This window comes from Corvus hawaiiensis, chromosome 17, assembly GCF_020740725.1.
Source record: "Corvus hawaiiensis isolate bCorHaw1 chromosome 17, bCorHaw1.pri.cur, whole genome shotgun sequence".
Classification (NCBI taxonomy): Eukaryota; Metazoa; Chordata; class Aves; order Passeriformes; family Corvidae; genus Corvus; species Corvus hawaiiensis.
The window spans coordinates 11,099,559-11,125,522 of NC_063229.1; the positions used below are offsets into that span (position 1 = coordinate 11,099,559).

Sequence of the window (25,964 nt, forward strand, 5' to 3'; positions counted from 1 at the left end):
TGTTCCTCAGGTCTCACCCAGGAGATTTCCCCAAGCCCATCACCACCTCTGTGCTGGACAGGTAAAAACATCACAGGGTGAGTTATGCAATGCCTGAGGCCACCTAACGCCAGCAGGGACATTAACAAACCTGTAACGCTGCAAGATCACTACCGAGAAATGCACTTACAGCTTAGTGAGGTGCTTTGTTAACTCTGGAGGCTGTTCACATCTGGTTTCGGAGTTTTTTTAGGGTGATCTGAAGAGCACTAACTGATTCCTTGGGAAATGATGAATGCTGGTCAGAAAACAAGACGATCACAGACAGACACAAGGAGGAAGGAAAGATGAGAAACATTCTCAAAGCCACAAAAAAAAAGTAAAAATTGAAATACTGCAAGGAAGGAAGAGGAGGACACTTCCCAGCTAGGTGATCCCAAGTGGCAATAGATTCATGAAGATGCATGTCCTGCAAAGAGCTTCACGCTTCCCTTTATGGATTAAAGACAATTTCATCTAAAGCAGGGCTTGGAAGTGGAGAGGAACAGTGGCAAGGTTCCTCAGGGCTGAAATGACACAGCGCAGCTGTCTAGGAAGATGAGAAGTGGAAAAGCAAACTTTAAGAACTGAAACACTGCATTTCAGCTTGACATTCTGATGCCAGGAGGGTTGTATGAGCACACTGTGCATGTCTGTCCAGCTCCCCAGCAGCCAGGATTCCTAGAGCTTTGTCGGAGGGATAAAGGACTCAGATTTACCAAGTTCCCACATGATTTTGTGGAACAGACAGCTGGGGACAGAAAGGGAACATGCATCCGTAAGTCTGATGGCTTCACAGTAACTGGAATCCTTTATTAGACACTCTGAACCCCAAAGAGGGAGAGCAGTGAAGTCCCATGGACAGCTTTGCACAGTTTGTATCTCCTCCTCCACACTAAGGCCAACTATGGCAGGAGGGAAGGCAAAGCAGACCCAAATTCCTCCACCACACCTTGTCCAGAGCAAGCCAGGGTTTGGGGAGCTGCAGCAGGTGGAGCCTGCCCGCAACAGCACAGGAAGAGCCCTGGGAGTGTTCACCTTCAAGCCCACCCCACAGACCAAAAGGACTCCCAGTAACCCTCTCATCCCACACCCACAGGCAGAGGCAGCAGAGCTGAGGGGACACAGTGACTTACAGAAATTGTTACCACAAAGACACCCCTGTCCTTTTGTCCCGAGGGAAAAAACCCCTGAACTGAAGCTCGCACAGCGAGGCTGGGCAGGTGCCCCCCTGCCCAGAGCCCCAGGGGGGGCTCAAAGCAGAGTCCTGGTTAGCTCTGCAGAGCACCACACCACCTCTGGGAGGATGGCTGCAAAGGCAACGCAAAACACACTGGAACATCCAGATACCCCATCCCTGGAAGTGTTCAAAGCCAGGCTGGATGGTGCTTTGAGCAACCTGGCACAGTGGAAGGTGTCCCTTCCCCTGGCAGGGGGTTGGAACAAGATGAACTTTGAGGTCCCTTCTAACCCAAACCCTTCTGTGATCCTGTAATTTCCAAGCACATCATTACACATGCAGCAGAGGGGGGGCGTTTTCCCCAAAAACATTCACTGGGCATGTCTTAAGAGGTGAAAAAAGTCTGGGCATCACCTCCACATGGAAGAAGAGGCAGGTGTGCCATGGTGAGCCCAGCACAGCACACACCTGTTGGAGAGAATGAAGCAACAGCTCATGGCTACAGGGGGAGGGCGGTGGTGGGTAAATACAGGGCCATACCCTATGCTCAGAGATGAAAAAATGTAAGTGGAAACTGATATGCATTAAATTCATGCTTTAATAAAGGAATTAACTTAACAGACTCTGTGATACAGCTCTGAGTGCTGGTAAACACCTTGTGAACTCACCACACACACCTACAGCCAAAATTAAACCTGGCAGGAGAGGAAAGGGGCTGATTTGAGCATTCACTCCAGGTTGGGGCTCACAGTGAAATCCCATTAAACACAAAACCAAACCTCACCATAACAAGATATAGGATCTATGCCCCAAATGAGCACATATTCACAATGAAAACTTCATTAAATAAGAAAATTACTACAAATCTGTACAAAAGCCACAATTAACAATTCTTAGGAATCTGTTACGAAAGAATTCTCACTCAACATCTTCAAGTATTTATATCTGTAGTTAAGTGTAGTATTATTGGCTATTTAACTCCATCTGTTTATAAGAAGAAGTATTTTAAAAACATTAAAGCCTTTTTTCAGCACATGTGCGACCATGAACATCAGATGTTAAGCTTGCAGACTTTTACTCCCACGCATGTATGTGGCATGCTGGATCAGAACCTATAGTCTGGGAAGGCAAATCACCCTTCAAATCCCCTGAAACACGAAACTTCTTAAGAGCTGTAGCAGAGAGGAAAAACATTGACATTTCACAGGCTGCTGCATCTGCTCTCTGGCCATCTCCTACACAAACCAAGCATCACCAAAGAACCTCAAAACCAACCCAAACAAGCTGAGCAAACAGCAAGTCCAGACCTTCAGGCTATTGGAAACAGTTTCCTCTGCTTCATGAAACGGATCCTGTGTTGTACATTTTTAGGAGTGAAGGTGCTAAACGGTTTTAATGCTCCTTCAGACTCGGTGGAATATTGTACAAGCACGGCAGAACAGCTGACAAGGAGGTCAGGAACCACTGAGGCAGGCAAAGAGCTGGCAAGGTCTGAAAATAAAGTCTTGAGGGCTGGAAATAAACGAACCAGACAAGCATAGCCTCTCCAATTAACGTTTCAATTAACTGCCCCACAAAGCCCAGTGGTTTCCAGACAAGCTGCACTGCAACATGCCCTGGCTATCTGACATTAAAGGCAAAGCAACCCTGCCCTAAGTGGGAAATGGGTTGGATCTGACACATCAAACCTCACACCATGGGCCTGCAGAAAAGAGCCCCCCCGGCCACTCCAAATTACCAGCAAAGGCTGAAAAATATGCACTGGGAAATATTTGTGCTGTTCTGGCAACTGAGAAACGAGGGCCTTTGAAACAGTCATGGACACAAAAATCTGTGGAAGACTATAAAGGGTCTAAAAGTGGTGGGAAAACCTGGGGAAGAGCAGCTCTAAAGGGTTTTATGCAAAACCTGGAGCTTATTCTCTTAGAAATCAGTAGGTAACTTGTAGTCTTAACAACTCTAACAAGAATTACAAAGCAACCTCTGTGGGGATGAAGAGAACTAATTACCCAGCACTTTGCACCTCTGAGAACAGAAGAATCTCTACACAAAGGTTCATACTGGTCAGAGACACATTTTGGCTTTTTATCCCAGTCTAAAGCCCAACCTACTTTGCTTACAGGAGGAGAGGCAACTACACTCTGACATCGTGTGAAATCCATATACTCATCTCTTTTAGAGAAACAGCACTTTTGCCAGGAAAAAACTCCTGGTAAGGTCCAGCCTTTCACAATAACAAACAGAAGTCACACAGTAGTAGAAAGGCCTGGCAAATTAGGTCATGCTGTCTTACATTAAAAAACATTGTCTTTAATAAACACTTAAGGAATTCAAACAAGGAGACAGATCAGTTCTCCTCTTCACTTTCAGTAGGGACATGACCAGAATCAAAGCAAAGTGCAAAAATCCCCGTTGCTCCAAGATAGCCCTGAACATCTGATAAAACCCTGGAACAGGACACAGCCTGTCCATGAAGATGAGTAATTGAGTCTTCCTCTTTATAGTAACCAAGAGCTGGATCTCAGTGAGTTTACTAGAGATGATTAAAAAACCATGGAAGAGTGAGACGGGGGCCAGCTAAATCATCCCAAAAGAAATTTATTCAGTTCTCCAAGCCACCAAAGCTGGCTCCCAGCAGACAGGGCAGTGCCATCTCTGCTGGCTCAGGCGCTTGCCGTGCTGCTCTCACTCTGCTGCTCCCTCCTCTCCACCAGGCTCTGCTGCATTCTCAGAGCCTTCAGCTTTTTCTTCTGGGACCTCAGCACTGTTTTCTTCAGGACAAGTGGGTGTCATGCTCTGCTCATGACTCTCTGGAGCTTGCTTCTGGTCTGTGTCTTCTGCTTGCCCTTTTTCACCTGCATTTTCTGCCTTTTCCTGCTGTCCTACCCCATCTAGCTCACTTTTACCCCCCAGGAGTTTGCTGTTGCAGTGGTGCTGATCACCCCCTGCCGAGTCTTGATCTCCACTCGACTTCCAGCCATCCTTGACTGGAGCAGTGCAGCCAGTCCTGGGGAGCCTGGAAGCAGCCGGGGGTCTCACAGTCCCACCATCTGCATCACCACTACCACCACCGCCTTTCTCACTTGGCACTTCCACAGCTGTATTTTTCTCACTGACATTTTCTTTTCCACCCTCACTGTTAGCTGCAGATGGATTTGCCTTGGCACCAGAGGCCGAGGACCCCATGCTCAGGTTTATGGCCAAGTTGACTGGTTTGTTTCTCAATGTTCTTTTATCAACCTTCCTGCGTTTCACAGCTGCATCCGTGGCCTCTGGCGCTGCCGGCTCTTTGGTGCTTGAATCATCTTCCTTCAGTGCTTCCTGGTCCTCTTCTGCCTGGGATTCCGGGCCTGAGGGGGGGATCTCTGCATCAATTGCACACTCTCCCAGATTATGGGAAATGTTTTCAATATCAGCAGAGTTTTTCAGCGATCCATCCCCTTTAGCATCTGCCATATTTGCACTCAGTTTTCTCTTCTTGCTCTCCTTTGTGCAATCATTCTCTGCTGTACCCTGCACTTCTTCAGCTTCACTTTTTAAATCCTTCTCCTCCAGCTGGGCAAATGAAGCCTCTTTCTCCTCTTCATCATCTCCTCCCTTCAGAACACATTTGCTTATCTTCTCCTTTACATGCTCATCACTCATTTCAGGCTGCAACTCTGCAGCATCTCCAGCTTTCTGTTCCACCTCTGGAGACTGGTTCTGATCCTTCCCCACAGAATCACCACATTTTTGACATGGAGTGTCCTGTTTATCCTCAGGCCTTTGGTGCAGCTGTGGCTTGGCAGAGCGGGGTCTGTACTTCCGGAGTTTGTCGTGAGGCCCCCACACGAAGCTGCCCGGAGGTCTGAAGTGTTGCCAAGCATAGTGGACGAGTTCTCTCCTCTTCTCTTTGCTTCTGACAGTGAACAGGAAGTAATCCAAGGCACTTCTCTTGACATTTGGTAATGTCCCCTCAACAAGAGTTTCTGTGAGGAAAAACTTCACCAAGTGCACTTGATAGTCTTCATATCCCATCTCCCCCAGGCACTTCAGGATGCGAGTAATCCTCAAATTGTTGTGGCTGAACCTGAAGGAAACAGATAAGCAAAGATGTCAAGGGAAAGTCTTACAGGTCCCTGAGCCTCTGGGGCATCTGCAAAACGTTTTATCATTTCCTGACTATGAGCCATTAAAGACTATTTGACAATGCAAATGGGAGCACAGGTGGACTTACTTTTAACGCACCCACTGCTGCTGTTTGCCTTCAGCAGCTCCTTCCTAACCCTCCTTGGGCTGATAAGATTCATCATCTCAACTGCTTGGAAAGGTCTGGGCTTTCTGGATCAGCCACCAGTAGACAAGAGCCACCACACTGGGGCAGATATACAAGTCCTGCCCCTGACAGAGACCCTACAGGGTAAGCCTGCAGTGTTGAGACCACAGACATGAAAGAATGATGCCAAAACCTCAGGACTTAAGCCAGACACAGCTGGTTTTTCCTTTTTTTAATACTTGACAGACTTCAAGTTGTTTTTTCTTTTGTGATTATGCCCACTCCTTTCAAGAGGTTACTATCACCAGAAGGGTCATTACTCTGCAACACCTGCAGTAACATAAAAACATCCCATTTGCAGAGCACTTTTCAAACAAGGACTCAAAGCATTTTACACACATTAAGGGTGCTTCATAAACAGTCAGGAAACCATATGGAAAGACTTCTATTTTGTAGCTTAACAGAATAAAAGTTAAAAACACTTTCACTAGACAGCGTTTATCAACAGAAGTCTCCATTCCTCAGTGTCTGAGGATTTCTTTGATTTTGATGTCCCTCCCCCTGCAGAGAAGTGCCTGGCTGCAGTAAATGATCAACAGCATCAACACACTCACCTGTTCAAGTTTTCAAATCGTTCACGCCAATTCTCTGCTCTCTTAAGTTCTCCAGTTTCTTCGTTGACCAGATGTATTCCATAAAATCCCAGCATGAGCTTGTAAGCACGGATAAACCTGTCCATAACTTCCTTGGACTTCCTAAAGGCCTGAAAACAAGACACAGCAATTAGCAGATGGTGCAACTCCCTAATTACCTGCACCTGTTTAAGTGGCACCTGAATTATAAACAAAGATTGATTTTATCACTAAGCATTTCACTTGCTGACACAAGAGGCAAACGCTTCACCATGAGCACTGTGCACACTAAAAACCCAAGGAAACAATGGAAAAAACCACCAGACTTCAAATACAATGTATTTAGGGGAAATCCTAACATCCTTCAGATCTCCAAAAAAAGAGAGACCAAAGCTTTAAATAAATACCTGGATTTCTTGACAGGTGAGTGGCCTGGCACGCCAGTTCATCCCGTGTTCACGTAAAGGGAACAGCCTGAAAGGAAAGAAATTTTCAGGCCAGATGAGCAAAGATGACATCCAACCCAGGGTACCCAACTTGTTAAAACTGAAAAAAGATTCCAGAACTTGTGATATCACAGGCATCACTTGGGGAACTCCCATCCTTATGGACACAGAAGTAGTTTTCTAGTAAATCCCTTCCATAAAAGCATTGTCTACACCAATAACAAAAAACTTTGTTTATGTGGATCTTTCTCCTTGCCCTAACTTTGTGCTCCAAGACCACGAATGACTGAGATCTCTTGCCACAGCTGCACTGGAAACCTGTGTTTTCAGGAGTTCCAGTGCATTGCTTCCCGAGGAATACAACTCAATTAACTGAAGTAATTCTGGGCCTTGTGTGAAGCTGAAATCAGGAGCACAGATCCACCTGACACTTCAAAGAGGCACAACTAGAGAGAGGCACTGTGTTCATGCAGACAATTTACCACTGTATGTAAGAATGGTTTTCTTCCAGCATTTCATACTTGTCCCACCAAGATGAAAGCAGAGTTTCAATAAACACACCTGCAAGGAAAAGGAAAAGGTCAGGCAAGAAATGACACCAAATTGAAGTTAGCCAGTCACTCTACATGGCTCACTACCCAGACCCAGATATTTACACACAGGCATTAGCTAATGTTGACAGGACAACCAGCCAGAAAAAAAAATCTTACTTTTCTACCACCAGAGTATTAAAGAAAATACAGCAGGAACATTTTAAAATGGTCACTCTTGGTGGGTTTTTGTTTGGCTTGGGTGGTGGTTTTGGTTGGTTGGTTTTTTATTAATTGTCTCACATGGATGAAACTACTCTCTCATCAATTCAACCAGCTGCAGCAGATGGCATCAAACAGCCACCACACAAGGTACTCACCGTGGGGCACAAAAGCGATCTCATTTTTATAAAAGCTTAAGTTCCACATCTCTTCTTCCTCCTCATTTTCTGGTTCTTTCAAATCCTGGAGATGAGAACAAGAAATGAACAAGCAGCAACCTTTTAAAAAGCAGTAATCACTCCAACACTTCTCCTTGCTTTCCCTCACATTTCCTACATATTTCAAGCTAAATCCTCGAAATGTGCTTTGGGAAGTAGCAGCTTGTTTCTGATGCACCCACACACACACACATCATCCCTTCCCCCTCACAGATGAACCCTTTGAAGGTGCTGAGCCTGTAAATGCAAAGGCAAAAGGATGCTCCCAAATCTAGGAAATGTTCCTGAAGGTAGAAGTGATGAGGAGGAGCCCCAGGAGCACATACTGGGTAATGGTTTCTGTATCTCTGCAGGTCTCTCGCCGCAGTCCAGTTGCGCCTCCCACTGCACTGGAGAGAAGAGACAGAGCAGAGACTCAGAATAAAATCACATTCTGTAAAATAAACAATGTCTTGACTGAATTCAACACCTCCCACAGGTTCCCCTGCATGTGCCCTGCACTCCCAGCACCCCCAAAACCAGCCAGATTGGTGCTGTAGTCATGTCTCTGCATTCCTGAAGACAAATTTAAACCAAGAGAAGTTAACACCATCTCCTGTAACAAAAACACTTCTTTTTCCTTCTCATCTTATTAATCAAGGTTTTTATGTTTTCTGTCTATCTTTTATCCCAGCTGGGTTTACCAATGAAAATGATCGGAACAAGCTCCCAAATATGAAGATCCCAAATATGAAAATTTCATTGTTTTTCTTTACCTCAGAGGTTTTAAAACAAGACATGTCTCTGAGCTGCTATAAACCCTAGTGGAGACAGAGGCTAGACTTTAAAGTGGTAGAATTTAGGATGCAGAAATATCCCTTGAATTCAAGATTCTCACTCCCTGTAGACATTACTGAAAAAAAAGTTTTCTCCATTTTTGCTTTATGCTCAAGATCAGCCCTGCTGACTCAGACAGTGGACAGCAACAGAGCCACATCATCACATGAGATATTTATTTTATTGGACTTTTCTTCCAATCATAATCTTCATTATCACCCATCTTTCCATGTAACCAAACCTTATGTCAAGCCTACCTGAAAACTCCCCCAAGACAGCAGTGAGGAATTTGAGCCTTGATCCTGCAAATAAAAAGCATTTAGTTGGAACATTTTGAAACCAATCTTCACTAAGAAAATAAAAAATAGATACAAAATGAGAATACCCACAGCAGTGACTCACACGATCCCTATTAGTTGCCAAGTGACAGATTTACCAGGTTACAGCTGAATTCACTGTATTTTATGCATAATTCAAATTGCTACAGAGAAAAACCTATGGTGCCATATGACTAGGCACCAGGTTCTCATCACAGATGTGCTAGATTCATTCCAAGTGTCACATTTAGACAGAATTCACAAAGAACAGCTTCATTTCCTCCTCTGAACTTCATGGAAATAGAAGTTGTAAGTATGACTTAGCTTAAAGTGCATTTTAACTGAATTATATACATTTTTATTTATGCATTTGATTACCTTAATGATTAGAGATTTTGTTACACTTCACAAGCAACACAGACAGGTTTAATCTTGCTGAGTGCTGAACCATCTTATCCCAAACCATGACAGCATTTTACAGCATTCTATCAATTGAGAACTACCAAAAGGAACAAGACTGCTCATGAAAAAATGGCACCCAAAGCACAGCACAGCCAGAAGGTTCAATGCCAGCTCACAGAGAGAACAGGGAAGTTGGGAAATGGGGGTAAGATATGCAGAATCTTGCAAAATAAGCATTGGAAGAAATTTAGAAGACATAAGCCGCAAAAACTCCAAGTTATTTCATAACCTCATTTGATATTTCTTATCACATGCACAGAGAAAAATAAAACCACTTTCTAACAAACACTGATCACTGATTCATTAATTATTAAGGCAGGAACTGGTCTACATTTGTAGCACCTTGCTGTTATGAAGTCACCCATTCAGCTGCCCTGATGACAGTTATGCGGCATTAATGACAATTTTGTTCCCCATTACAAAATAACGGATTCCCAGAAATTCTTTACATTTAAGGTTCTAAAATAACATCCTTGAACACAGTCAGGTGGGACAGGAGTACAGCAGACTGGGTTCCACTTAGGAAAAGAACTGGTTTGCTAAAGAGTCAGTGCAGATACGGAGACAGATGCAATGCCATGGTGTAAGGGGCTGCAAGGCTCATCCAGAAAGAAGCCAGATCCAGGGAAAAGGCAGTCTGGAGCACAGCAATCAGGAGAACAAGATGGGGAAGCAAAGAGAGCAAACTGCAGCTTTGCTCCTCCAAGTAGGTGTTGTCTCTGGGTCTCCACAAACTTCCAACTTAAGGCCTTTCTTTCCAGGTAAGACACAAAAACTAAACAGTGAGGCTGAAACTTCCCTGTAGAAATCAAACACCTTTTTGCCTCACAACAAAACTCAGTGGGTTTCACCCTCCAAACCTGCATTACACCAGGCAGAACATGCATTGCTGCAGGAAGAGTGAGAGAAGCAGAGAACACAGCCAGGAGAGGGTGACACAAACAGGATCTGGCTGAGAAATCAGCTGGAAATCCGCTGTAACCAGAAGGAATGTGGATTGTGAACAAGGCACAGGAATGAGAAAGATGGTAAGAGTCCAGAAGAGCAATTGAAATCTTTTGTTGATGGAGATTCAGAAAAAGGCAGGACCATGGGGTTTGTTACTGAAACACCTGAACATGAACTCTAGGTGTTACAGCAACCTCAGAGGGAACTTTTTAAAATGAACACAACCCCCAAAGTTTTCAAAACTCTCTCGTGGAAGCTGAAGGCACTGAAATGCAAAAGAGCTGGAAAGACACACCTGCAGGAACTAGGCCATGAACACTCTCAGAGACACAAGTGAAATGCAAAGACCAAAGCAGAATTTGAAGTTTGTTTTGAAAGTGCATAGTGAAAATAACAATAAAAAACTCTAACCTCAGTACTAAAGAAAGACATTAGACGCTTCAGGTGTAAAGAAAACCATCCAGGCTGAGGGGAGAAGAATGAGAATTAGTATAAAATAAGCAGAAGTAGGAACAAGTTTGGGAAATGGATCCATGGCTTTGACAGGCTGCAAAGGCGTAAATGGGCAGCAGAAGATTTACTGCTTCTTTGTGCACTCATTCTCAGTGCCCTTACAAATTTTCAGGCACTGTCAGACAGAGGTGACTACACATTCATCACTGAAGGAAGAGCTCCTCTTTAAAAATGCAGAACAATATTCCAGGGGCTGTAAGTCTCAGGGACAACAACATCCTCCTTTGTAAGGCAAAGCTGGGAAAGTCCATTCACTGGGTGAAAAAATGGTCCTTGCTTTTACAGTTGTCACAATCCAGAGCTGCTCTAAGAAAAAAAAAAAAAAGAACCTCAAGAACAAACACATTCAAACAGAATAATGGGAACGTTCTGGAGTTATCAAAGCTTGTGAACTCCAGCCATGTACAAAACAAAGTTGATAGGGTGCCCTCAAACAGCACAAAACACTTCAAAGGAATTCACTGCCTCTTCCCTTCAGAATTACAGCTATTCCGCCCAAAACACCTTTGGCCTTTCCCAGATCTATGCGCACAGAGAATTTATTCTTCCTTCAAGAGTGGTTATTTCTATATTTTAATGCTTATTAAGCAAAAAAGAAAGCTTAGTATTAAACTCCTTTAAAACTATATTCATTAGAAAACTTTATTTTAAAAATAAGCATGAATAGCTGAAATGAAGCTTGAAGCGAAGGACTGGTTTCCCTTTCCCAGAAAGGGGAGGAGTTAAAGGACTGTAGTGTGTTTTGCCTGACATAGGAACTACTGAAAAGTAAAAAGTTGCATTTACCAAAGCAGTGCTGGAGAAGAAATTACTGGCACCCAATGGCAAACTGAAAAACACTGATGCTAAGAACAGGAACCTCAGATAAGACTAACTAATTCCTTTTATTTCAAATAAACAGTATTTTAAGGCACCAGACACAAGTGCTCATGTTTTGCAGCACCTTGCTCAAAACTGCACACATACCTCTAGTTTTCAAAACACAGCATTTTTTGGTTTTCAAAGTTGCTCTACACACGCTCCCTGAGAAATTAAACATGTCTAAGACACATAAAGAGTTACAGCTCATTTTAAAAACTGAGCAGATGTTATGTAATGGCTTTTTATTGATGACACAGAAGAGTCTAGGGAAGGCCACCATACAAAGCTGAGGATACCAACCACAAACTTAAAAGCAAGAAAATCAATGCCATAATGTCCAATCCAGCGGCCATCAGCAGCGGTGAACAGGCAGGTGCCACACACAAAGCAGACCTGTATTTATGGGATAAAGTACCCACATCATAGGGAACCGTGCGGAAGAACGTATTAAAACCCAGCTCATGGCAGTGCAATGGATCTTGAGGAGCCACTAAGTGACAGCATCTCTCTGCCCCCCTCCTCCAGGGGGATTAGCTTCCTCAGAGGACAAATTCTGTGCTGAGGATGCCCCCGAGGGCCGCGGTGCCTCCCCCGGCCCCGAGCTCGCCGTTCCGCTCCCGGGCAGCGGCTGTGCCCGGGAGACCAGGGAAGGAAGGGTCGGGAAGGGGGCTCCGGCTGCGGGGCCCGGCCAGAAAGGTCTGGAAGGGGTCCCGTCACGCCGTCCCGCCCGCAGGCTCCGCTCTGTCCCCGTGCCCCCCACACGCACCTGGCTGTGCCGGCAGCCCCCCGCCCGGCCCTGCCCCGGCTGCTCCCCCGCATTCTCCGGCTCCTCCGCCGCCGCTCCCTCCGGCTCGCCGCCGCCATCCTCCTCGTCGTCCTCCTCCCCCTCCCAGGTGGAGTCGTACGTCCAGAGGTTCGCCTCGTCCTCCGCCTCGTCCTCCTCCGCCCTGGAGGTGAACCAGGCCGCCATGGGGCGCGGCGGGGAAGGGGAACGGAAAGGGAAAGCGAAAGGGACGGGGATGTGGCGGCGGGACTGCCCGCCCGCCCGCGCGCACAAAGCCCGGGCACGTGTGGGGGGGAACGGGGGACGGAAGCGCGAGCACGCCCCGCCCCCTTCCTGCGGCGCCGCGCCCCATTGGCTGCCGCCCGCGCGGCCCCTGCGCCCGCCCGCACCGCTCCTGCGGCGCCGGGAGCGCCCCCGGTCCCGGCCCCGCTCGCACTCCCCGGGCAGAGCGGGAGGGAACGGCGCTCTCCAGCCAAAGGAATAAAACAACAGCGTCCCAAAGAGCCAAGGGCGGCAATGAGCGGCTGCGCTGGGGTCTGCTAAAGCATTTACATTTGCCGATACTCAACTTCACATCCGAACAATTCCTAAAAAATCTGCGTTGCGGGAGCGACCGCGAAATCCCCCAAGTGGGCTTTCCTTGCTACGAGGTTGGTGCTGAGTGGTTGCACCAGTACACGCTATTGTCGACATATTTTTACTTTAAGCTACAAAAACATTTCATTAGTAGAGCAAAAGTTTTTGAATGAAACCCCATGGATGAGGAGGATTTGCCCACAGGGATGTGAGACTTGAGAATTAAAAAATCTGCACTTTATGGCCAAAATCTATGTAGGTCATGACAAAGTAACCAGCACTGTAATGCTAAATTACTTTCAAAATAAGTTGGGCCAGATTTTAATCAAGTCACACAACAACTGCCATTTAGTAAAATAAAAACAAGTCAAATTTATTCTTTGTATAAAGCAAGAGAAGCAAATTAGGCAGACAAGAACTTGGCTGTGTACCTAGAATAAAGCAAAAACTAGAAGACTCCTAGTGCCTCACCATGAAGGCAATACTGCGAGATCAAGAAGTAATTCTTCTTTTTATTAACTGATAGTTAATATAGTGAAACAAATTCAGTACCATTTCAACCTGCTTCATTCACCATTCAACAAGTGTTTGTTGACTGCGATCCATCTTTTGACAACACAAAAATAGTAACTTCATCAAATCTCAATGTTCTAGCATATAAAAGATAAGCATTACAATGTCAGCAAGATTCTTCAGTTGTAGAACAAAACAAACATTTTGGAAAACCAATTCCATTCACATCTACTAAAACTGCTTTAAAAAAATAAATAATTAAGTACAAACCCCATTATACACTACTGTATTACAAATGGACGAAGCAACACCTCCACTTGCATGCACAGCTCAGCTGATCCCTTACAAAACCATGTGTCATCACCAGATATTTTATTTAGGACATTTATTAATTATTTTAGTTAGGGGCATTATAATTTTCACTTTACTGATGGTTGTAAAATGTTATGTCAAAAAGGGTGAAACGAGGTCCTCCAGCAAAGAGAGCGAAAGAATACTTCAAATGCAGTAGTTACCTGCATTTAGAATTTTTAGTTTTACTGAACCAAAAAATTGAGACATTTGATACAAATGGAAGGGAAATGGCGAAACATTACCCACAAATGGTCTGTAATACTCACAGACAGCAAAGGCAGAAAAAGCAACCCCACATTTACAGAAATCACCTCTGCTTTTGAAGGTCTGAGGCCCTGTGCCCCACTGGGCACTCGTTCCACGAGCTGTGCTGACACAGAGTGTGTTGCTGGTTTGAAATGCAGCCCTGGCACTGTCACACCCACCCTCCCCAGTGCCAGCTTTGTCCCCTTGCCCCAGGAAGGTGGTTCCTCGCTGTTGCTCAGAAAACACCTCAGGAGAGACAAAGCCAATGTGCAGATTCCTCAAATACTGGCTCAGATATCTTTTACTTCCTCCAAAAGTTTATGTAGCAACTGTGCTGCTCCTTGTTTTTCCTGCTCCCTCCTCCCATCCCAGAGTTTTTCACTGCTCCTCCTCAGCTCTACGTCCTGCGTCGTTTGGCGGCGCTGGGACTCGAGGGGTTGCTGTTGGCATTTAGAACCTTCTCGGTGACTCTGTTGCGCTTCCTCTTATCAGACCCTTCTTTGGATCCAGGATCTGATGAAGTTTTCTCTTTCTCTTTGCTGCTTGGCTTTTCAGTTGTTTTTCCTAAACTTCCAGAGGGTGCAAAAACTGAAATAGGATCAAAGTAATGATTCCAGATCAGAGTCATACACATAGGCAAACAATAGTGATATCAAACTTCTTTATATTCCATAAAACTTCTCAAAACAATCAACTCTCAACATCCTTGTCCACCATTTAAGTCTTACTTTCAGTTCTAAAGGAAAAATCTCTGAAAAAGGCACATCTTGCTTTTATTATTTGCTTTAAAGACAGGCATGTATTTTGACAGGCTAAAAATCAAACTCATTAAGTGGAAGTAAACAGCACTTAATATTAAAATACTTAAAAGGAACATTTACACAAACATAGGACCAATCTATGAAATATATAATCAGCAGCAATCATTACATTTGGTATCATAGATAGATTTTAAAACTGAACACCCAAAATGTGAAATTTAATATATTTTAAAATACATTTTAGATCTTTTATTACAATCTTTAAACACCACTTATTCAGTGATATAAATATGATGAAATTATATTGTTAGCAGTTGGCTTGGTCTGGTAAGATAAACAGCAGGATCTCTACTGTTCACATTTGACTTGTTCTACAGCAAAGTGTTAGAAAAACAAGCCTTTTATTTAAAAGCAGCACGATAATGAGAATAAAATAAAATAAACACTCTGCCCACCTTCCCATTTCAGCACGCAATTTTACAATCTTTTTTGATTTATAGGCCCTATTTCCCCCATGACTACAAAGTTCCCAACACGGCATTTAAGTTCAATAAAATGAGACTCAGCTTTCTTCCAGAGATCCTCAGATTCCTTCAGACTCCCAGGGCTTTTTCAAATACATATTAAAGCAAAAAATCTCCAAAGCTATACAACTTTGCACAGATGAATTAGGAGCAAAGAAGAAATCTTCTCGATAAGCAGCTGTTTACTCTGTGCACTCTAAATTAGTCAAGTTCTTAGCATGAGCACAGGCTAAGTCTGAGTACAAATCACAAAGTACACTGCATTTGGATTTACATTTTAACATTAATTTCTCAATTACAGTTGGTTTTTAATCTCGTATTACACAGTAGAGAGTTACAAAATTACCTTCTTCAGGACCTGCATGCGTTTCCATCTCTTCTTTTAAAATTTCCTCTTTCACTTCTTCTTCCATCATTACTTTTCCTACAGAAAGGATTGTTATTAATGGTTAGGTGGTTTTAGGGAGAGTTTTGTTTAAGATTCTGAGATGAGATTAAAGCAACCAAGAATCAGCGACTACAGTCACATCTCACCTTCTCTCACTTCTTGAATCATTTCGTCAGGAAGAGCAAAATTCTTCTCTATATTAGGGAATGGAAGAATCTCAGATTCATGCTTAGAAAGAAAAGAAGGATCTCTGTGAGTGACTGGTAAAGACTTTAATTTGAATTTTGACAGACATTCTTAAGTTCTATTTTACATGCAATTAGGAGCTAAATAATTCTTAACAAGACACTTCAGAAGTTAGAGAAGCAGGAGGCTTCTGGTATCAAACTGATTACTAAGGTCAGGATACCCGAGATCACAACTCATGGTCATTTGAGATCATTTTTGGAATCCAAACATAGCAAATTCTTATGTAAACACACTACAACTTTCTCATTTGACACTTATATACGTATCTAAACATTTTCTGGATCAGCATTTAGGCAACTTTAATAAACAAAGTCAGAACATGGTATCAAAAAAACCCCAAAAACCCTCACAAGCCACTGCAGGTTTTATTGTCTCCTACCTAATCTACTTTTACTCAGGGAAAACTCCATCAACTCACTGGAATGACACCTAATTCTAAGTATCATGGAAGGTACAACAGGCCCAGTGATTTTGGCCTGTCAAACTTCTGAACTCAATGAAACCACGTGGCAGTACCGACCCTTTATACTCACAAGAGCCTGCATATCATACATGGTGCTCAGATGGTCCCAGATCACTTTAGATGAGATCTGCCGTCCGATATTCTGGCTGAATTTATCCCGGATACAAATCATGTGGAAATGGCGATTCACACCTGGGGGAAGAACCCAGTGCAATTAATGTTGCTAACAGTGTTATTTATGACATTTAGAGATATACGTAAGCTTATTTACTTATGAATTAAAAAAGCCATGTTGTTACAAAGAACACGTACATTATAGGAGAGACGGCTGGCAGCTGGGCAGGCTGATTTTTCACCTTACACTGCAGGTGCTATTCTCTGGGGAGCTGAGGGTGCCCCTGTGGGTAATTCTGACACACAGAGCTTTTAGAGAGGCTGTGTGAGAAACAACTGGAGGAAAGTATTAGGAGTGCTGTGTCCAGTTCTGCGCTCTTGAGTACAAGAGAGACACGGAGCTCCTGGTACGGGTCCACCAAGGGCAACAGAGATGAAGGAACTTGAGCATCTCTCTGACAACGAAAAACTGAGGGAGCTGGGCCTGTTCAATCCCCAGAAGGGATGTCTAAGAGGGGACCTCAGCAACGTTTATAAATATCTAAAGGGGGGTGCCAAGAGGATGGATCCAGACTCTGCTCGGCGGTGCAGAGCAATAGGACATAAAGCAATGGGCAGAAACTGATGCACAGGAAGCGCCACCTCAATACGAGGAAGAACTTCTTTACGGCGGGCACTGCCCAGAGAGACTGCGGAGCCTCCCTCACTGGAGATATTCCAGAACGGTCGGGACACAATCCCGTGCCAAGTGCTCCGGGACGACCCTGCCTAAGCAGACGAGCCCCTGTAGTCCCTGCAGCCTGACCCGCTCTGTGATGCTGGGGAAGCGCAGGGCAGGCGGTCACACGGCGGCTCAGCGGCCCGGCCGGGCCCGGCGCCCCCTCCCACAGGCCCCGCCGCAGCCCCGCGGCCCCGGGCCGGCTGCAGGGCGGCCGCTGAGGCCGCTGGAGCAGCTCGGGAGCTCCCGCCCGGCCCCCGCTCCCCGGCCCGGCCCCCGCCGCTCCCGGAGGCCGCGGCCCGCGCTCACCTACGGGTTTGTGGCCCAGCATGGCGTGGAATAGGCAGACCTCCACCTCCGGGCTCCACACCACCGCCGCCTCCTCCGCCGGCGCGCCGGGCTCCGGGCCGGCCGCCGCCGCCGCGGCTGCAACAGCGGCAGCGACCGCCGCGGCCGCCCCAGGCCCGGCCGCGGGCAGCGGCGGCTTCTCCACGGCGGCGGCCGAGCCGCCCTCCGCCTCGCTCATCCCCGCCGCGCCGCGCCCGCAGCGGCTCCTGCCGGCCGGGAGCCGGGCACAACTGCGCTGGGGCCGGGGCTGGGGCGGGGGAGCCTCGAGGGGGCCCCTCAGGTTCGGGGGATTCCTCTGGACGGGGCCGCCCCGCGCTCGCAGCGCCGGAGGCGGGAGCTGAGCACCGGCACCCAGCCCTGAGGGACGGGGCGAGGCCGCGGCACTGCCCGTGAAGAGCCTCGTGGACTTCTGGGAAGAGCGTTATGGACCACTGGGAAGTGGCTTCGGAACCTCTGGGGAAAATTATGGGCCTCTGGGTGTTCCTTATGGGCCTCTGGGAACAGCTTTTTGTGCCTGGGGGAAAAGGACCACTGTCATGTTTCAGGGTCTCTTAGGCGAGTTGTGGAGGCAGCACAACGCTGCCATCCCAGTGGGCTCCGTAGGGCTCTCTGGATTCTGAGATCCCTGGGACTGGGTGCCGGCACTGGGGAGTCACAGTGGGGGCTCAGGGCAGGACCTGCTGCCCAGGAAGCCTCGGCCACCCTAGTGCTCACCCTCTTAGTCTGGGAAGTGTTGGCCAGTCCAGTGTTTGCCCTCAGGACCCATCCTCATCCAGCCCAAGGAGCTGCCACAGTGGGAAGTTGTGCTGGGAAAAGTCCCGGGCACTGCAAATCCCCCCAGATTCCTCCTCCTTGGATCATTTTATATCAAATATCAACCTGGCATGGATGCTTAACAAATAACCGTGCCTGGCTTGGTTACAAAATGCAGAACCCACCAGCTTTGCCCATCATTTAAAATGTAAAAAAAATAAAAAAGTTTGGGAAGACAGAGAATGTATCATTCCCTCCGAGATTAGGGGTTTTTGCCTTGTTAGGTATAATTAGACACACAGGCATGAAATGGGACTGCGGTTGCTTAGGTGATAGGGTTTTCCAATTGCTCATTCCTCATTGAAGATTTAATCCGTTTTGTGACATTAAAAGTGTTTCAACAGCAAATAATGATCACATCATATGCAAGGAATGAGTGTTCTGAGTGAATAATAAGGCAGTGGGGGAAAACACAAGCAGAGACATTATTTTAATGCAAATTATCCACACAATAAAAAGCAGGAAGGGAAAGATACAATTTTCTGAAATTGAACTTTCTGTACCTGTTGATACCCAAAGAGCTGACTCGTGTCATTGTTTTGGCCTTGATGTAATTTATACCCCAAACAGGTTAATCTAACATTAAATAAACATTTGAAATGAGTTAAACCCAAAACCTCATGTGTGAAGCCTTGGGAAGGTTGGTAGTGTGAGTTCTGGACACGAATCCCCTTTTTCCAGTGGGGTTCAGTCTGGCCTCTTGGAATGGAAAGGATTCTGTGACTCCAGTCTGGCTTAGATGCTGTGGAAGTTCTCCAGGAATAGCTTCCTCTGAGAGCTCCGGAGTGACAAGAGATCTTGCTGGAACGACTTCTCCGCATCAAGACTACAGGAATCTCCAGAAATTTCCCTTCTGCCTACTGTCACCATTGTACCTGTGTCCTGCTTGAGCTGGACCTGCCTTCACACAGCCCAGGCTCCACACTGATTTCCTCATTTTGAGCCAAAATTACCTATCAACAGGATTTTACCAATCTCAAACTCAAGTCCTCATGTTTTTGGAGATAAACCCAGGCCTCTTTAACCTTTCAGTGTTTATTTGATCTATGCTGCTACCTAGTCCTCAGCTGCTACTGAGAGAAAGGGTTATGATTTCCTGTGATGGCTGCACAGCAGGAGGAAATGAGTTCCTGATCAACTAAATCCCTGTTTTCATACATGTTTCTAGGCATAGAAAAATGAAGGGAGAAAGAAAAGCAAATAAATTTCAGAGTATAAAAATTGCTCCCCTGTAGAATAGTTTTCAAAGTTTTGCAGGAATAACTTATTTTTAAGCCTGTGTGAGACACTGAGTTTCAGCACTCTGATCTGTCACATTATGCTCCTACTTAAAGACATCAAGAGGGAATGACTGTGTCAACTCAGACAGCAATTTTTATGTCACTAAGTTCTGACGGCTAAAAAAAGTAACATGTGAAACAGAATGTGAAGAAACCTATGGCTACCTCAGAAAATACAATAGCATCTGAGAAGAATTTGATTCAGTAGAATAATATTAATTCAACAGGATCAGTGTGTGCATAAACGGGCTGCTATTTTGTTTCAATCACAAATAATTACATTTCCCTGTGTCTAAATTCCCTTGTCATGTTCAATGCCTCTAGGAAACGTATGGGAGCCTATAATAATGCCATGTACAGCCTCCACCTGGATTTTGACCAGAGTTTAATTTTTCCCTCATTAAATTTTTCTGGGGTTTTTTTTTGGGTTTTTTTTTTTTTTCAGTCACTGAACAGATTTTTCAGAAAAAATTACAGTTCTCTCGTTCAACTTTAAATCCTACTTTTGGGTTTAAGCAGATATGAGCCATGGAAGATGTGCACGATTTTATTCCTTTCTTTTTCTTCCCACTCTTTAGGCTGATTTCAGCCTTAAAAACCAGGCTGGCTGTTGTGTCACCTAAGGGTGCTGAGCCCTTGGCTGGATCAGTGGTTCCCCCCCAGAAGATGATCAGTAATTTCCTAAGACTTTGCAACAACTGAGAAATCCGCCTGGCATTTGGCATTCTCCCTAGAAGCGTTGGATTTCTGGGATAAGCAATATGGCTACAACTATTTCTGTCATTATTTTAGAACACCATGTGCTAGTGCCCTTAACAAAGCAAAAATTTCATTCCAAATCCTGTAATTTTTGGTGTGCCTCATGAACATTTGTAAAAGAGTGTCGTCTGCCTGCTTTTGCATTAAACTCAGTCATTTAACCTTTTCTAGGATATAGATTCTATATCCTGGATATAGAATCTAACAGGATTTTTCTTCCATAGGTAAGAAGTACAGGCAGAAGTACATTTTTCTGGAGCCTCTTCCTGCACCAAATTACTCTCAGATCCATAAATCCTCCTACAAAATAAGCAATCTCAGTGCCTTGGAACATTTCAGCATTTCTGAATAAAATATCCTTTGTGACTTATGAGGACCTCCTGAAGAGAAGAGTTCTGATGTGATTTGTAAGCTTTAGCTGTACTTTGAAAATCCATTTTTTTTCAGTGTGAAATCTGTGGGAAGTTTTGCTTTAACAGAACTGCCCAGGGAATTGTCCAAAACTTAGAGCTTGATCATTTTGCATATCTTTTAATGAATCGGTGGAGATAGTTTGATGAGATAGTTTGATATGGAGATGGTTTTCTCCCTCTTAAACCTGTGAAGGAGGAAGAACCACAAAGATAAAGCTCTTTGTTGTTAGAGTCTTATCACACAGCCCTTTAGAGCAGCATTGCCTCTTCCTCTTCCAATTAATTACCTTTTTCCTTTGCTCAAAGGTATATTTGATTATATTAAACAAAAACATTGAATGGAAAATTCACTCTCAAGATCTGCCCTGCGTGGCTTCTTACAGGTGCAAAACAGGGAATTTAAATCAAAATAAGGGTGCAGCAGCAAGGCTGAGGGCAGCAGCTGTCAGGCAGGGGATCTGTTCTGTTTGCTCAGACATATGTTCTCAAACTGAACTTTTCCCTTGTGATCAGTTGTGCTCGTTCTCCCAGCGGAGAGAGGCTTCGTATTAGGTGGGCATCAGATGGCAAACCTTGGAAAAGTAGATGGAAACAGTGCAAATAATTATCTCTGAGTATGCACAGAGACGTTCATTACTGCTGCTGCTGTGCTTTAAAATATCCCAGGGCAGAGTGGGGATTGGAGAAGGAAAAGCCATCTTACTGATTTTTCAGTTTAATAAATCCATCATAGCCCAGGCTTACAGAGAGGCATAAAGATGGACCAGTGGATTTATAGTGAACAAGCTCAAGGTGAGCACAAGGATCAATTCCTGAATCCTTGGCTATCCCAAGTCGACATCAGAGCATGTTTTATTGAAGATGATTTTTACTGATAGTGCCTAAGTGTCAGCCAAACTAAAGTCCCATTAGCCCATCTGGGCAGCCCAGATCAGAAGGAATTCCCTTCCTTGACAGTTTCAGCATTGTGATCAGGGTTGCTCAGCTCATCCCTTTCTTCTCGGGGGCATTTAAAAAAATCTATTTTTCAACCTACAAATACTAGTTTGTAAAAAAACAAGGAGCCAGCATGAGCAGAAAGGATCTTCAGAAGGGAAGCAGGGAAGCACTAACCCTGCCTAGCTGACATTAGAACGACAGCCACACTCAGCTTTCGCTGTGGCGGAGGGTGGCAGCAGATTTTCATGAAGCACATATGCTCCTTTAAGCACACACAGAACTACTCAGGGGTCTGGGAGATCCTTTTAAGGCCTTTTTTTTTTGGCATTTCATTCTTACTGAGGGCGTTCACAAGCACCTTTCAGCAGCATCACCCCTTAGGCTACAACATGTGGATGATGCTTAAGGTTGTTTCCTAGGATGGATCCTAAGCAGGGACAAAAGGGACAAACTGCAGCCACAGCCAGGCAGGCAATGCTGCTGGCACAGAAAACAGCACAGAAAGCTGTGGAAGGAACAGGTCAGCTTGAAATTTGGTTTGCAGTGATGATAAATCAGTAGAACCAGCCAGGCCTAAGCCAAGTAACTTGTCAAAGAATGTCTGAATTTGTCTAATTTGTAGAAATAGGTCTCTAGAGTCAGTGTGTCTCTGAAACAGGAGTCCACAGAGTGCTACTAACTGGACCTTTTTTCCTCAGTAGTCATGGAAATAAGTCCTGCCCCGTCTCCTGTGTCATTTTACAAACACTTCTGTTTTGATTCTAAATTTTCATTTGATTTACAGAAGCAAAGCAGAGCTGTGTAATTCTGTCTTTCCTCAGGTACGAAGTGTATAATTACTCACAGTAAGGAATGCTTGATGAACCAACACACCTAATCCTGAAGCTTTATCTGTTTAATCAAATTCCTCACTGTCCATCACCTTGAGAAGAAATTGGATTCTCAGAATTCATCAGTATATCTGCAGTGGTTCCATTGGTAGTAGATGTTCTTAACCTGGGTCACTTTGCCTTCAACCAGGCAGATGCAGCCCTGGATGAGGAGCAACTTTGCCAGGAGTTGCCTGAAGTCTCTGAGTTTTGTCCTTCACATTTTCAATCACTCCGCCACTATCTTTAATAACACTAAACCAGACTGACTGAAAAAAATGTTGTTTTATGCATAAGTGTGAATCAAAGGGGAAAAAATCCATTGATGTCAATGAAGGTAGAATTTCCTATAAAATGTATTCTGTTTTCTGTTTATTTGATTGTTTAGGAGATACCTGTAAGAGGAGACAGGGGACTTGGTTATTGTTTTTCAGGCCTGGCACTCTTCCACTTTTTTTTTTTTTTTTTTTTTTGCTGTAATTTACAGCACATATTGCAAAACTAGTTATTCCTTCTAAAACAACACAGACAAAAAAAACCCCAACCCAAACTGAAATAACTGTATCAGTAATTTAAAGTATTTGGGTTAGTTCTGAAGTGTTTCCATCTTCATAGCCAAAGAAATGTCAGTTTTTACCATGTGCATTCCTAGGGTGTCTTAGGAGCAAAAAAAACCCCTCCAGTAAATAAACAGGTTTAAAGAAAGGCTGTAGACAACACTGTCATGACTGACATCACTATATAAAAATATGCTAAAAAAAATCTATATATATATCAATCTGTTCCTGTAAAAAGGCACAGATACAGCTAAGTATATCACCAAGGTAGAATGTGCAATTGTTTTTGTTTTGATACACTTGGCCACTTCTGGTTTCTGATTCAGCAAGCAGAACTTTATTTCAATGCTTTGCTGCTTGTCTGGCAAAACTCAGGGGTTTTATAAACTGTAGTATGATGCTGTAATTTGATGTAAAACTAATGATGCCAATGAGCATTAAGAAGTTTGGCAAATTATGTAGGATATCTTCATGAGAGACTTAATTGCATAAACCTGCCCAGTGGATCAGCAGTTCCCTGCTGCATCCAGAATTCTAATTACCACTTTCTGCACTGTTTCCTACTCAGAGCAGCTCCTCATTGCACTCTGGAGCTGCAGGAGTTTATAGTGGATTCACACAGGCTGACTTGCCCAATGTGTTCTCCTTTGCTAAGATCTTTAAATTACTGGTCCTGCTTTATCCCTTGTTTATTTTGCTCAGTAGCCTCTACACCAAAGTTGATATTTGAAGTTTGGAGCATTCACTCCAAGCTCCAACTTGAGATTCCTGCTGGAATGCAGCCTTTGCTGGGTCAGGTCTGTCAGCAAGGTTACATATATATCACAATCCCCACCTGAACACATATGTTCAAGTGTTCTGAGGACAGCTGTGATTCACAGACCTCTTTTTTTCCTCTGGAATGGAAGTAACTGAAAACTTGCACATTTAAATAGATTTTATCCCTTTGCATTTTTGGGATACTTTTCCCCCTTAGCATAATGGATAGCAGCCTTAACACTTCCCATTTCTTCAATTGCATCAATTGCTTTGAATAAGGATCTCATTTTCGTATGACTCCTATAGACCCGATGGACCTAAATTCAATGAAAATTACATAAAATTGAAGAGAGCAAATGCATTGTAAGTGATGGCAGGGCAGCACTATTACTATCATCTACTTTGCATAATCATGTTAGGGACAGAGGCTGGGAGCACATCCCACAGCTTTTCCCAGCAAGCTGTGGCTGGAAGCTTTTTGCAAAGAGACAGAGCTTCTCCTCCTATTCAGGATTTCTCAATTGCCTCAGCCATTCATGCTGGTTTTATGCTCCTTGAGACAATATCAGAGGTAAAGTATTAAATTTAAGGCATTTTCTAAAAGGTAGGAAGGCCCCAATTTCTTTCATAGTAGATAATTCCACCATTTATCTGTGTGAGACACTTAGAAAGGAAGTATCTATTTGATTTTTTCATGTGTGTTTGGGGTCATACTTTTAAAAGCTCACAAATTCTGTCTTTACAGACTGGAACGGGGAGGTGAGGGATGAGGGGCTGATAGTGCACACAGTGCTTTGGATCCCACCTACACATCCTGGTGCTACTGACTCATCCTCTGCAGGATAATCAAGTGTTCCTTGCTGCTCTCCCATTCTTAAAACCACCTCTGATGAGATCTGAATTACTCACACTTTTACATTCCCCAGAGAAAAGGAAATGCTGATACAGAAGGTGCCAGTGTCTGTGGGGGTCTTTCTCCTGCCTTTCACTTTTCATCAGCCTTTAGGAATGGGGGTAGAGAAGCAGCATTTGCTACAGATTTGCTCTTGGAGAGATAATTTAAGGATATCCAAGCAATGTCAGAGTTCTGTGATTCCTCAGCCTTTTCATGCCTGTTCTTTAGCACACTGGAGATGCTGCTGCATCGTCAAAAGAAATTAATGGGGATAAAAATCCTCTTCTTTTTTTTTTTTTTTTTTTTCTATATCTTCCTTCACTAACAATTTTTCCCATTTGCCAAGGAGTCTTGTTCTGGGTGGATGGGACAGAGGCAAAGCTGACCCTTCTTTCACACAAAATCAGTACATTTGTTAACTGCTGTCCTCCTTCAGAGATTTTTTTTGTCAACTCCCATGTTTCTATGCACTTTGTATTTTAGGGACTGAATATATGTGAAGGAAAATTTAATGTCTAATTTATATTTGCCAAACTTACTATACTTCAGAGCTAACTCCAAGTATTTCAGAACACAGCTCTTTTTCAAGCTTTCTTGGCTGCTATGAGATGCCAAAACCTTAAAAAATAGAAAGTTCTTTTTGCAGTAACTTCAGCGAGAATAAATGAGGCCCAAGGTTCACTAGCAGGCCTGCAATAGGAGTTATTCAATCACATATATCTGACTTTCAAAAGCTTTTCTTTTTTAATCCACCATTAGGAGCAGATGATAGTTTGTTTGGAATCCAGGTACATCTTGCCATATAATAGAGTTCAATGGACTTTAAGAAAATAATAAGTAAAAAATATCTTTTCCCTTAGCAGTAGGAAATCTGGGGCTCAGGTGAACTATAATCTGTCTTATTAACATTGCACATCAGAATTCTGAATTGCTCCTGCAATGATAATAAAAATCTACAAGATTTAAAGGATGGCTTTATCCCCAGTGTTTCATTTCCCTACCTGGAAGCTATTATCTGAAGTGCCCTCTGCTTCTGGTGATGTTAAATATAATCACCACAGTTTTTCATTTGAATGACTAAATCTCCACTAGAAAGTATTTACAGCTGGGGTAAGTTTAGAACTTGCGTCTACCAATGTTTTGTTTGATGCTTTTATGGGGAGGGTTGTGCGACCTTACAAGAACCAGCTGACCTTGGTCAGGGGGCAAAATGCTCCAGCTCTG

At 44.2% G+C, this 25,964-nt stretch overlaps 2 protein-coding genes across 4 annotated transcripts; both read right to left on the bottom strand.

Annotated features, from left to right (window-relative positions):
* Positions 1-1,778: 1,778 nt before the first annotated feature.
* Positions 1,779-12,514, bottom strand: OGFR (opioid growth factor receptor). Of its 3 annotated transcripts, XM_048321878.1 has the most exons (10): positions 12,185-12,514; positions 11,719-11,811; positions 10,456-10,509; positions 8,575-8,619; positions 7,828-7,890; positions 7,442-7,526; positions 7,014-7,092; positions 6,493-6,559; positions 6,068-6,216; positions 1,779-5,267 (listed from the first exon to the last, which is right to left on the bottom strand). In XM_048321878.1, exons 1-10 carry the CDS (start codon positions 12,386-12,388, stop codon positions 3,884-3,886), a joined length of 2,223 nt encoding a protein of 740 aa, XP_048177835.1. In that variant the 5' UTR covers positions 12,389-12,514; the 3' UTR covers positions 1,779-3,883. The 3 variants fall into 3 exon arrangements, with proteins under 3 accessions (XP_048177835.1, XP_048177836.1, XP_048177837.1); XM_048321879.1 differs by lacking the exon at positions 11,719-11,811 and having other exon boundaries at positions 12,185-12,513; XM_048321880.1 differs by lacking the exons at positions 10,456-10,509; positions 11,719-11,811 and having other exon boundaries at positions 12,185-12,513.
* A 611-nt stretch (positions 12,515-13,125) lies between these two features.
* Positions 13,126-17,649, bottom strand: LOC125334883 (MRG domain binding protein). The gene is made up of 5 exons (XM_048322091.1): positions 17,418-17,649; positions 16,347-16,468; positions 15,711-15,792; positions 15,523-15,600; positions 13,126-14,479 (listed from the first exon to the last, which is right to left on the bottom strand). Exons 1-5 carry the CDS (start codon positions 17,632-17,634, stop codon positions 14,289-14,291), a joined length of 690 nt encoding a protein of 229 aa, XP_048178048.1. The 5' UTR covers positions 17,635-17,649; the 3' UTR covers positions 13,126-14,288.
* Between the last annotated feature and the right edge of the window lie 8,315 nt (positions 17,650-25,964).